The sequence below is a fragment of the Gymnoscopelus braueri genome, assembly GCF_963280865.1.
Source record: "Gymnoscopelus braueri genome assembly, chromosome: 9".
NCBI classification, from domain to species: domain Eukaryota; kingdom Metazoa; phylum Chordata; class Actinopteri; order Myctophiformes; family Myctophidae; genus Gymnoscopelus; species Gymnoscopelus braueri.
In genome coordinates, this window is record NC_137610.1 from 31,332,704 (window position 1) to 31,345,284 (window position 12,581).

Below are 12,581 nucleotides of genomic sequence, written 5' to 3' on the forward strand. Positions count from 1 at the left end.
AGTGTAAAACACTTTTTTGGTAAACTGAACGAAATCTTAAAAAAAAAAGCTTGAAGCATTTTCAACCTGGTGTGATAATTGTCAAAAGCAATATTCGGGGGCGCCAGCTGGCCTAGTGGTCCAGGCACATACCTGGTAATCCAGACTACCAGCGTGTCGCGGGTTCAACTCCCGATCCCGATGGCCTTTGCTGCGTGTCACCCCCCTATCTCTCTCCCCATTTCCTGTCACCCTACTTTCCTATCAATAAAGGCAGTAAAAGCCCCAAAAAATATATTTAAAAAATATATATATATTCAAAGATAGTGATAATAGCAGATCTACAACACATCATCATGACACCCTGGCACTCGTGTATGCTATTCCAAAGCTAACCGTCTCAGGTAGAAGTCACGTGCGCTCTCTTGCATCATCATATAAACCATGTGGCTAGCGAGCTAGCTTATGCACTAAATACATTTTGTTTTTTTGTTTTTTTTCTCCTAAATTTTGTCCCGCGATTTTGTAACCCTTTTTTTTCACCCGGTGCCAATTTTCGAAGTGACCCTGGGCGCTACACTCCCCCCACCAGCCTAGGGAGCCTGCAGGGCCGAGCTCATGCCTCCTTCAATGCATGAGAGCCAACTGACCTTCTTGTCACCTGACAGGGGGGAGTTAAATACATTTTGCTAAATACATTTTGAAACACGTGATAACCTAGTACGTCCTGCACGGCGTGCCAACTTGGATGGCACCTATAGCATCCCTACAAGCCTCAAGGCCTTGCTGTCAGTGCACCTGCCTTGTTGATGTGCATACGGTTGGCTTCTGAATAGCCTATACGTGGCTGGCGTGCTGCCAATCACCCTAAAAGACATGTCACACCCAGTCAGTCATGTTGCCCAACACTGGTCATTTCTGTGAGACAAGTGTTGACACGTTAGTTAAAAGCAGTGGTGTAAAGTAACTAAGTATATTTACTCAAGTACTGTACTTAAGTACACTTTTGAGGTACAGTACTTTACTGGAGTATTTCCAATGTTCTGTACTTCTACTCCACTACATCTCAGAGGCAAATATTATGCTTTTACTTCACTACAATTATTTGAAAACTTTATTTACTTTGTAGATTTGTATTATTATTACAAAACATACACTATCCACTTCAGCCCGGCATATACTTTGGCAATTTGAAAATAGCCAATCTACAAGCTTGTAGATCTGGTATTTTCAAAGAATTTGTATACATTTTATAAATGTACAAACTTGTGAAATGGGATATTCTGCATACTACTGGTACTTTAAGTATATTTGATGACAATACTTTTGTACTTTTACTAAATTCAATTTTGAATACAAGACTTTTACTTGTAAAAGAGTATTTCTGCATTGTGGTATTGATACTGTGTGTTAAATGCAAATAGAAGTAGATGCAACAGAGATATAACAAAATGATTTCTGAAAAAATTCGATTATAGTGTGAGCATGAGAGAGAGAGAGAGAGAGAGAGAGAGAGAGAGAGAGAGAGAGAGAGAGAGAGAGAGAGAGAGAAAGAGAGAGAGTATGAGAGTAGATGTCAATCTAAAGTGAAGGTCTGTCACAAACAGCAGGGGGTAAAAGTGTCTCAACCCATTATGTTTTTTTCCTCTTCCTTGCTTCCTCTTTCTTTATGATTCCGATTTTTTGACTCTCCACTCCATTCTTTCTTTCTTTCCTTCTTTGTGACTTGCTCGCTCTTTCCATTTGGTCTCTGTCTTTCTCTGGTGATTACTATAATTAGGCAACCTGCCTGATGAGTTTTGGTGAATGAAGGGTGGAGTTCATTGCCCCTTCCTTCCTTCCTTCCTTCCTTCCTTCTAGCCTGGCATGGCCAGACTAATATCACTGCGTAGATATTCGTCTGGAATCTCTGTGTTGAACCTGCACTTCCGAGGGGCAAATTCAAAAAATGCCTCTGGTGATAAACCCGCCCCATATTTGCATACTAGGCCCTGATTGGTCCCTCACAACTTCGGAGGGAGAGAAATCCAAACTCTATTGAGAGGGGCCATGCAGACCTAATCTGCCAAGGGCTATTTTTTTTTGCAACGGCAGATTCGTCTGGAACCAGGCTACCTTCCTTCCTTACTAGAGCGATGCAGTCAAGTCGAACAGGTTGACTTGATAAATGTGTGTTTCTGAAAGAGAGAGAGACAGAGAGAGAGAGAGAGAGAGAGAGAGAGAGAGAGAGAGAGAGAGAGAGAGAGAGAGAGAGAGAGAAGAAGAAAATAAGAAAGAAGTGAGAGTTGCTTATAGTGTGTGAGGTTGGTATTGATCAGTGAGATGGACAGACAGCCAGCCAGACAGACAGCCAGACAGACAGACAGACAGGTGTGGGACATGACACCCTGACCTGACTCTCCTGCTAATCGAAAACTAATTCTACCTCTCTCCATCACCCTCCTCTTCCGTCTCTCCCCACTTCCCATCAGCACGGACATCATTAAACACACACACACACACACACACACACACACACACACACACACACACACACACACACACACACACACACACACACACACACACACACACACACACACACACACACACACACACACACACACACACACCCCTTCCCCCTCTGTTGGTCTCCCTCATCCCTCCTCTGTTTCATATCAGCTTTTTGAGACATAAATAAATACTGTCCCTGTCTGTCCCGCTCTCCACTCCTTAACCATTTTAACCCTGGTGTCCCTATTTTGGGCATGTCATTATATTGTCCAAAATATTAAAACACTAAATGTATTTAGCAAAAACAGAGGCTATTTTCACTATTCCGCTCACAATGTAGTATATAGGGCTTAAATCGATACATATGCCGCCACTTCTCTCTCCATCACGGTCTCTCCCAAGGTGTTTGCATCTTCTGTGGTCCATCGGTCTGTCTTTCTCCTCTCGCTCTCTCTGTCCCCTTCCATTCCTCCCCTCCTTTTCACCTCCCTGTCATCTCCAGTCTTCCTCCCTCCGTCTGTGGAGTGGACTCTCCATTAGTGAAGGTGTCCCCCTCGGGTCGATACTTAGCGGGGCATCGATCGGCAACGCCCACTTCTCTGCAAGCATCCAATCAGAGACCTTATGACATCCAGCTGACCTCTGACCCTGCCCATCGCCACAAAGACAGGATGGTGTCTCTGAAAGCATGGGGATGTGAGACCGAAAGAGATAATATGAGCAAGAAAGCAAGAGATAGAGAGAGTGTGTGTATTTGTGTTTGTGTGACAGTGAAAGAATGATGATAGCATTTTCTTGTCGATAAAGCTCTTTATTTGCCCAGGGTGCAGTGAAAGGTTTTGCCTGACGCAAGAGGGTCATTAATTTATTCGTTTATAATGGAGAGACGATCTGTTGTGGTTGGAGGCGTAGGATGGATAAACGCTGTAATCAGATCGTTGTCTAGTGAACAAAACCGTGAAGACAGACATCACTTCAGGGACAAAACAGCCTCAACACAATCTAAACTAGAAAGAGGAGCTCTCCACCAGGAGGCACACCCCAATAATAATACCAAAGACTCCAACTTCAATTGATTTCCTGTATCTGTAGTCACATGGCCATGGGTTTAGGGGACCAGAAGTAGGACGTGAGTCAGTGGACCGCGTTCCTTGCAGCCCTCCCAGTAGTGCATTCTGTGCCCCTCAGACACCCCTGAAGGGGAGGCCAGTGTGGTTTGGTGAAGAACCTGGCTCTGATGACCCATATCACCACAGACATGGAGGACGGTCCCGTCATCAAACTGGCCTTCAACAACCTCGGGGGGAGGACGTCAACCTGCTGTGTGGAGAGGAGCTTAGTTTACCACAGTGTCCTCCTTGTCTTCTTCAATGGTAACATGCTAGGAGCAATCAGAGACCAGCTGGTCAACACCTTCAGGCTGATACTAATTAGCAAGCAATGACATCATTCATATGCTCCTTTTGGGGGAAATTCCCATATAATGAAAACCTTTACAACAAACATACGGTAGTTGTCGTTGATAGATTTGGAAAAGGAATTGATTTCCTTTGCCTAGTGCCGGTGTGCTGATAGGTGTAGTAGTTAGCGAGATTAGCTGGACACACTCACACAGTGGGGCGAACGCAAGCTCTCCGGCCACAGCCTGGTGGAGATAATAAGAACGACAAATTAGAGGATGTTAGTGAGGGTGGCGACTGAAACAGAGAGAGAGAGAGAGAGAGAGAGAGAGAGAAGAGATGCAACGGGAGAGATTGTTTTGCCCTCCATTTGTCATTGTGTTCTTTTTCTTCCCTCTGTCTGTCTGTCAGTAAATGGTCTTTGGTCCTAACAGCCTTTGTCAAAACACTCAGCGAATGCATGTTTGTGGTGTGAGAGTGTGTGTGTGTGTGTGTGTGTGTGTGTGTGTGTGTGCGCGTGTGTGCGCGTGCGTGCGCGTGCGAGGGGGGGGTCTAGAGTCTAATTACTGCTCCAACAAACAACCCTCCGTCTCCTCAGCCCTGTAATTACACTTGGCTCAATGCCAGCTGCTTGTCACCTGCCTCTTCTCTCCTATCTCTCCTCTCCTCTTCTGACCTGACCTTTTCACACTGTAACAAGTACTGGGACATTGACTCACTTGCTCTCCTTTCCTCTCTTGGGCCAGACTCTCCTCAACAATCAAAAAGGTCCATATGAGGGCTGATATTATGATATTATCAACACAAATGGTTCTCAAAGTGGGGTCACATTGCGACATTTTGAGCTTAAATCTTGCCAAATCTTCTCTTTATGGGGGTCTCTGGGACAAACTCTTTTCAATTGGAGGTCCACAGCCAAACACATGGCAATTTCACAAACATGTTAGTTTGAGAACCACTGATCTAACCACTGATCTAAACAACACTATGGTGAAAACTGACAAGACAAGACAACCAGGCAGACCCTAAAACACATTGAGCCTACAACAGCGAGCGCTCTGAGCGTTGGGGGTATTCTGTTTGGTGTGTGCTTAATTGGCGCTTGGCAATAACCTTACCTCAATTTTGAGCCCATCAGCCGACAGTTGAGGAGGAGAAGCTGTGTGAAGTGAATGTACAAGACAACGCTGCACATTTTCAAAACATGTGGTGAACTTATTGTCAGGTTGTTGTTTTTGATATAGTCATCAGGGTATATAGTCCTTTTTGAGGGGAGGACCGCCACTATGTAATAGTCCAGAACAAGGCTCTCACATATTGGGAGAGTCTCTTTTTCTGGTGTTTCGCCCAGGCGGACAGGGTTTTGAGGTTTGTTTAGGCATAATTTCTGTGAGGTTAGGGTTAGGGTTGGGTTTAGGCATAGTTTTGGTTAAGTTAAATGTTAGGGTTTAGACGCAATCAAGGTGAAACACCAAAGAAAGAAGGAGTCCCCTCACATATTTGGGTACTGTATGTTGTAATCACGCCTGGTGATGATGTAACACAAATGAGGAGACAACCCGCATCGGCATGCTGCACAGTGTGGGCACTCTGTCAGTGAATTGGGACTATTGGACACACAAATACAGTATAAAGCCAGTCAGACTGGATTTATATGAACAGAAAACTGAAGTGTCATCAACTCAATAAGCCCTTACTAGCGTCGTCATTCTAAGGACAGGATGTGCTGTTGTTATGGCTAACACAGTTTACACACACATGCACTTACAAAGGACCACAGATAACAGATACTGTACATACACACATGCCTTCTGTACATAAAACATGTATACCCTCAACTCAACACACAAAGTTACTAATAAACTACATTTCTATATATCCAATCATCTTCTACCAAGGTATAGAAGCAGTATAGAAGCCCTATGGCCCCTCAGTGCCTGTTCAGACCAGTATACAGTAATTATACCAGCTTGGCTTTACAACTTTAATTACATACAGGGAGCTAAGACAAGGTGACACACTCAACTATATACGGTACACATGCACTCACACACTTATCACTGCAACATCATGGGACTTTCTGAAACCACAGTGTAAGACGAGGTATGCCTATACTGTCACAATTATTACATAGTCGCCTAAGCGCAATTATTTTGCAGAATTGTCAAAATCGTCTCCATGTTGAAAGATGTTCACGCATTTTCAAACATTTTCCAAAATAGCAGATCTACAAACTTACCTGTCACAAAGTATACAATTATTAAATATGTCAGTCATTTCTTTATTATATGTATGTATATATAAATATAACGTAATGATTTGTCATATCTGCCCTGTGCAAGTTTTTGTTTACAAAGCCTAAAAGGCAAACAGAAATTACATTTTTACTCATATGTTCCAATGTTCAATGCTAAAAACACAATTAAATCGTTAATTGCAATTAATCTCTCTCACACACACACACACACACACACACACACACACACACACACACACACACACACACACACACACACACACACACACACACACACACACACACACACACATAGATTGAATGTAAAGCCAGTGTTAAGCAGTGCAGACCTCCAGTATGCAGTAATTATAGTCAGATAACAGTTCTATCTATATCAGAACATTAATTACATACAGAGCCAGTCAGTCCACTAACACACACACACACACACACACACACACACACACACACACACACACACACACACACACACACACACACACACACACACACACACACACACACACACACACACACACACACACACACACACACACACACACACACACACACACACACTCTACAGCATTAATTACATACAGTGAGTTGAGAAATTGGACAAGCTGACATCTCAACACTCCTCTTATGACATCTCCTGACTGTGTGTGTGTGTGTGTGTGTGTGTGTGTGTGTGTGTGTGTGTGTGTGTGTGTGTGTGTGTGTGTGTGTGTGTGTGTGTGTGTGTGTGTGTGTGTGTGTGTGTGTGTGTGTGTGTGTGTGTGTGTGTGTGTGTGTGGAAACATCTTCTTTGACAGTCAGAGGCGTCACACACCTTACCTGGGCTTGCTATCAGACATACATGTGAAACTAAAATATACCTCTGGCAACGGAACACATGCGGTCTCTCAGACAAGTAATTTACCAAAGACATCTGTCTCTGACACACTCAGAAAGAAAAGCTGTAATTATAACAGACCTGTCACAAAGTACTCATGTCAAGAGTTTAACCATACAGACCAAAGTTCACAAAGGTTTTATAAGCTTGTGGGGGAAATTATGTATTTTGTGCAGTATGTGGTATACTGTACAATACATCAGTTTTATGGTGCATTCAACTTAACTGAAGTAAGTTTATTTTCAAAATAAGTGGAATAATGCCAACCAGTGTCTGACTTGGAACCCTCAAGCGAAGAGAAACAGAGGCCGGCCCAAATAGATAACATGGACCCATATCCCCCATACCCAGCACTGACCAATTGCCATCATCGTTAGATCTGCACCCCAAGTTCCATTCCAAAGAGCTACTCCAACGCCTCATGCCACTCATAGACACCAAGCTGACTAAAGATCAATGGTTTCTGTCCTGGCCGCTCCTGTGCTGGACGGTTACTCAACCTCACCCAACACATTGAGGATGGGTTTGATGGTAAACTAATAACTGGAGCAGCATTTATTGATCTCTCTGCTGCCTATGGCACTGTCCAACACCGTACCGTACAATGGTCAGCAAACTACTGGACATGACTGGTGACCTGAACCTGTGCCAAGTCATCAGTACACTACCTTCCACAAGGTAGCGCACTGGCCCCCCTCCTTTTCAACATAATACACAAACAACCAGCCATTATCCCCAGAATGCCAGCGTTTCATCTACGCAGATGACCTTTGCATCACCACCCAACAAGTACACTTCCAGAAGAATGAGTATGTCCTTGAAAGTGCTGTCAAGCCACTACAATAAAAACCAAACTATGCAGCTTTCACCTGAGAAAAAAAGAACCGAGCGTCACTTTGGACGTCACCCATGTATCTTGGTGTTACACTGGACAGGACACTCTCTTTCAAGAAACACCTGGAGAAGACAAAAGCCAAAGTCAACACCCGCAATAGCATACTGCGCAAACTCCAAGTGGGGCGCAGATCCACCAACAATCCGTACAACTGCCATGACCCTGTGTTTCTCCACAGCAGAGTATGCCTGCTCAAGCCGGAGCCGACCACGTCACACCAAACTGGTCGACACACCCTTAAATGACACCTGCCACATCATCATGGGATGCGTCAAGACAACACCTGTTCCTTGCCTTTATGCGCTAGCCGGTATCTCTCCCCCGCACATCAGACGATCAATTATCGCCAAAGATGAACGGAGAACACAGGAGATATACATTTGACACCCCTTGCATGGCCATGTAATACCCCCACGGCCACGCAGGCTCCGATCCAGAGCCAGATTTGTGCAGACCGTCCTGCCCCTCCAGACAACCAAACAAGAAGCAAGGACCAACATCTGGGAAGATGAATGGCAAAGCTATGACACACAAGCTCTTGAATGGTCGGACAGAGGAATCACACCCACGGAAAGCCTCGCTAGTGGACACGGCCTTGGTTGGGCAACCTGGAAGTAACTTAAGAGACTATGTGTGGAACAGGGGAGGTGCAAAGCACTGATGAAAGCCTGGAACTACACAACAGAAGACACGTGCAGCTGTGGATCTGTGCAGACAATGTTCCACCTACTGGAATGTGCTGATGCCCCCCGGTGCAGCCCTGAAGACCTGGCAGAACCTACCCTATCAGCTGTGGCCTGTGCCCGAAAAGAATGATCTGAAATTGATACAGACTTAAAGAAGAACAATTTGTGGTTGAATTTGTTCTCAGGGTGGGTAAGCCAGTCAGAGGCGGTGTAGTTCTTTTTTTTATTCCACTATATAAACCTGTGTAAAGTTTACATAACAACATAATTTATGTATTTAAAATACAAGATCTGAAAGTATCTTGATACAAATTGCATAAAATGTTTTTACCGTCCCAGCCAAATACAAATTTCAAAATACAAAAAAGGATTTGAAATACATAGTTCAATAAATGTATATAAAATACTGCCATCTCTGTGGACATGCACACACACACATGGCGGCCAGACACGCATTTCCATATAACTAAGTGGGCAATGACAGTGACAAAACTGTGTGTGTGTGTGTGTGTGTGTGTGTGTGTGTGTGTGTGTGTGTGTGTGTGTGTGTGTGTGTGTGTAACCTTTTGAAGCAAGATGCATATGTTCAGTGGCATTTAAATGTGGCACAGCAGGCCTTCTTTCAAATCTCTCTCTCTCTCTCTCACACATGCACGCACGCAAGCACGGTCGCACGGTCGCACACACAGGGCCCTATCTTGCGTGTCGCGCATCTACAAGCTCACAACGCATCGATGTAGATCGGCTATTTGCACCATTTTAACGCCCAAAAAGCGTAGGCATAAGGGGTATGCAAAGGGTACGTACACACACACACACACACACACACACACACACACACACACACACACACACACACACACACACACACACACACACACACACACACACACACACACACACACACACACACACACACACACACACACACCCCAAGTGTATGATATCTAAAGTATGAAACTGAGAGATGGATAACAAACCATGATCATTATGATGTGCAGACAGACCTATCTTTTGTCAAATAGTTTTTCATTTCAGAATAATAATAAACTTAGACTGCCCTCTACTGGTGCTCTGAAAACACTACAGCCCACCAATGTTTACAAAACAATGCCATTGACTAGCCATGTAGATTGATTATATTTGTGATGAAAAATTACTTACGGGGACATTGACACAGATCACACTTACACAAATAACACTATTTATCCATTGTGCATATTAAAGCAAATTCTAATCCTTTTGGTGTAGTCATATAGGCCTACAGTCTGTAGCTTTCTGAAAAAGAACCAAAATGGTTAAATGCACTGCACGTCTACACTACTGTCATCCTGTACTGCAGGGGTCTTCCAACGTTTTTCAGGCCAAGGACCCCTTAGCTGAGAGAGAGATGAAGCAGGGACCCCCAATACATTGTACAAAATTGTGTTGCAGATTAGACTTTTCCTTTTTACATTTATTACTAACCAAAGTTGAGTTTACAGCAACTGCATAGGAAAAACATAAATAGGGAAAGAATATAACTTCAGGGAGGCCAAGGCCAAAAACAACAAAAACTCGAACGTACCTGAAAAACTCCAACGTACCTGGAACAAGAATGGAACTAAGCCCCACCAACTGAAACTAAAATAACAATCTAACCTCCCTAACTAAACATAAACAAAGTCAAAAGGGGAATTAAAAGAAATGGCAGCACACCCTTACCAAGCTTCCTTTGTCTTTAATTTAAGCACACAGCATTAAAGCTATCTTAAGCACAAACAAAAGCTACATGATGGCACACAGCCTACAGATACAGCAAACGGGAACAAATGGTAGCAACAAAACGTAAGGGTTCAGAGCATGGGGGTGACGAATGGCAAAAAAGGACTGGATTAATGTTCTGTATGTCTAGAATATGAATGTCCACAAAATAGTTTGCATGCTTGTGCAACAGCCCAAACAACTAGGTATTTTAATCAGGAAAATCTTTCAAAAATAGAGAAAAAAATTACAAAAGGAATGTCCACACTGAGTTTTAAGAGTGACAAAATATTTCAATATTTAATAGAAACATTTTGGTATAAACATTCTTCTATCATGTGACATGATACTGACATGATGCTGGCCATGGGTTCATATCACAGACTGACAGGAGAGATAATACAATACATGAAACTCTATTCAAACCATGGGCATGCAATGTCACATTCAGGACATGCCTGTGCAAATCGCCGTTGTTAGGCAACGGTTTGTATTGTGGGTGATGTCAGCTCGGTCAGCCTGTAAATAGTGTTGTCAAGTGGAATTGTTAGTGCGTTGACTTTCATTGAGCGTGATCCGCAGAGTTGCAGAGAGAGACACACAGAGAAGAGACTTCCTTGCTAAACTGGTCCGTTTTTCTGCCATCATGGCTCCATCTTTAGACAGGCAGGGATACTGGGGGACACCGACTTCAACACTGGATTGGTGTGAAGAGAATTATGTTGTCTCTTTCTACATCGCAGAATTCTGGAACACCATCAGTAACCTGATTATGATCCTTCTTCCAATCTATGGTGCCATCCGGGCATACCAAGATGGCCTCGAGTTCTGCTACATCAGCTCTTTTCTGGGACTTGCAGCTGTTGGCGTTGGGTCCTGGTGTTTTCACATGACTCTGCTCTATGAGATGCAGTTACTGGACGAGTTGCCGATGATTTACTACATGTGTATTATCGTCTATTGTTTATTCGAATCCTTCAGGCTGGAGAACACCATCAGTATATTTCCTATTGCATTATCGTTCATCTTCAGTATTTGTGTCACTGTTGTCTATTTGCAATGGAAGGAGCCTCTCTTTCATCAGTTCATGATTGGCGTTCTGATAGCATGCCTAGTGGTGCGAACTGTCTACATAGTAACATGGATGTACCCATGGTTTAAGTCAATGTGTTACACCTCATTAGGTTGCTTCATGTTTGGATTCCTACTGTGGACTATTGACAGCGTCTTCTGTGGCTCATTAAGAGCCAGCAGACATGCACTACCACCTGGTGTTGGACCAGTGACACAGCTCCATGCCTGGTGGCACGTCTTCACAACCCTCGGGGCTTACCTCCACATGCTTGTTAGCCTCCAGATCAGGTCAGCCTACCTTGGACACAGACCCTATGTGAAGTTTATCTGTGGAGTGTGGCCTACATTGCATATGTAATGGGCATTAGGACCATTATTCAGAGATGATGACCGCAATAAAGCATGTCAGACAGTCCACTGAGAGCTCAACCCACAACCCAACCAGAGGCCACATATACCCGGACTAAGGCATCACACTAGGTGGTATTCCAAAGTCTGTAATGAAATCTGTGCATACCTGAGAACGGCTTGTTTGGACCATTCAGAGATGACTGCCGTAGACCATATCAGTGCTGGGAACTCAACCCACAACCAAGAGGCGCCACATATCATTCTATTAGATATATATATATATATATATATATATATATATATATATATATATATATATATATACATACACACAAACACACAGACCCCCACATTTTTTTTTTACATGAATGAAAAACCAAAAGACACACCAAAGAGTTAAAAAAAGAAAGAAACGAACTACAATACCCGCAGCGGTATCTCAATTTGGGCCATTATCATCATCATCATTATCATAACTTTTATTTAAGACTCAGAAGTTCAATTGGGGTGCAGGCCCTCATTTACAATGTAGCCAAGGTTACAATAAAGTAAAACCTCGGCCTCTACATACGAGTTTCCAACCACAATTATACAAATTAACACATTTTTGGTTAAAAAAAATAACAATTGAAAAGTACCTAAAAACAGCTAAACTAAAATCCAAAATAAGTCAATTTAAACAGATGTGATGTAAAATGTTGAGTAAACGTGTTAAAAACCATTGCTCTGAACTGACCCAACGTGACCCAATGAACCTCCTGTTGAATCATCTCTGCGCACACAAAATGAAATGATTTGTGCAATATAATACAAAGTAGCTACTCCACTA

General features: G+C 43.3%; 1 protein-coding gene across 1 annotated transcript; it reads left to right on the top strand.

Moving 5' to 3' along the window:
• Nucleotides 1-10,973: 10,973 nt before the first annotated feature.
• Nucleotides 10,974-11,759, top strand: LOC308091856 (alkaline ceramidase 3-like; the record flags this gene model as incomplete). Its single annotated transcript, XM_080437595.1, has 1 exon — nucleotides 10,974-11,759. The coding sequence occupies one exon, from the start codon at nucleotides 10,974-10,976 to the stop codon at nucleotides 11,757-11,759; it is 786 nt and encodes a 261-aa protein (XP_080293721.1).
• Nucleotides 11,760-12,581: the final 822 nt, after the last annotated feature.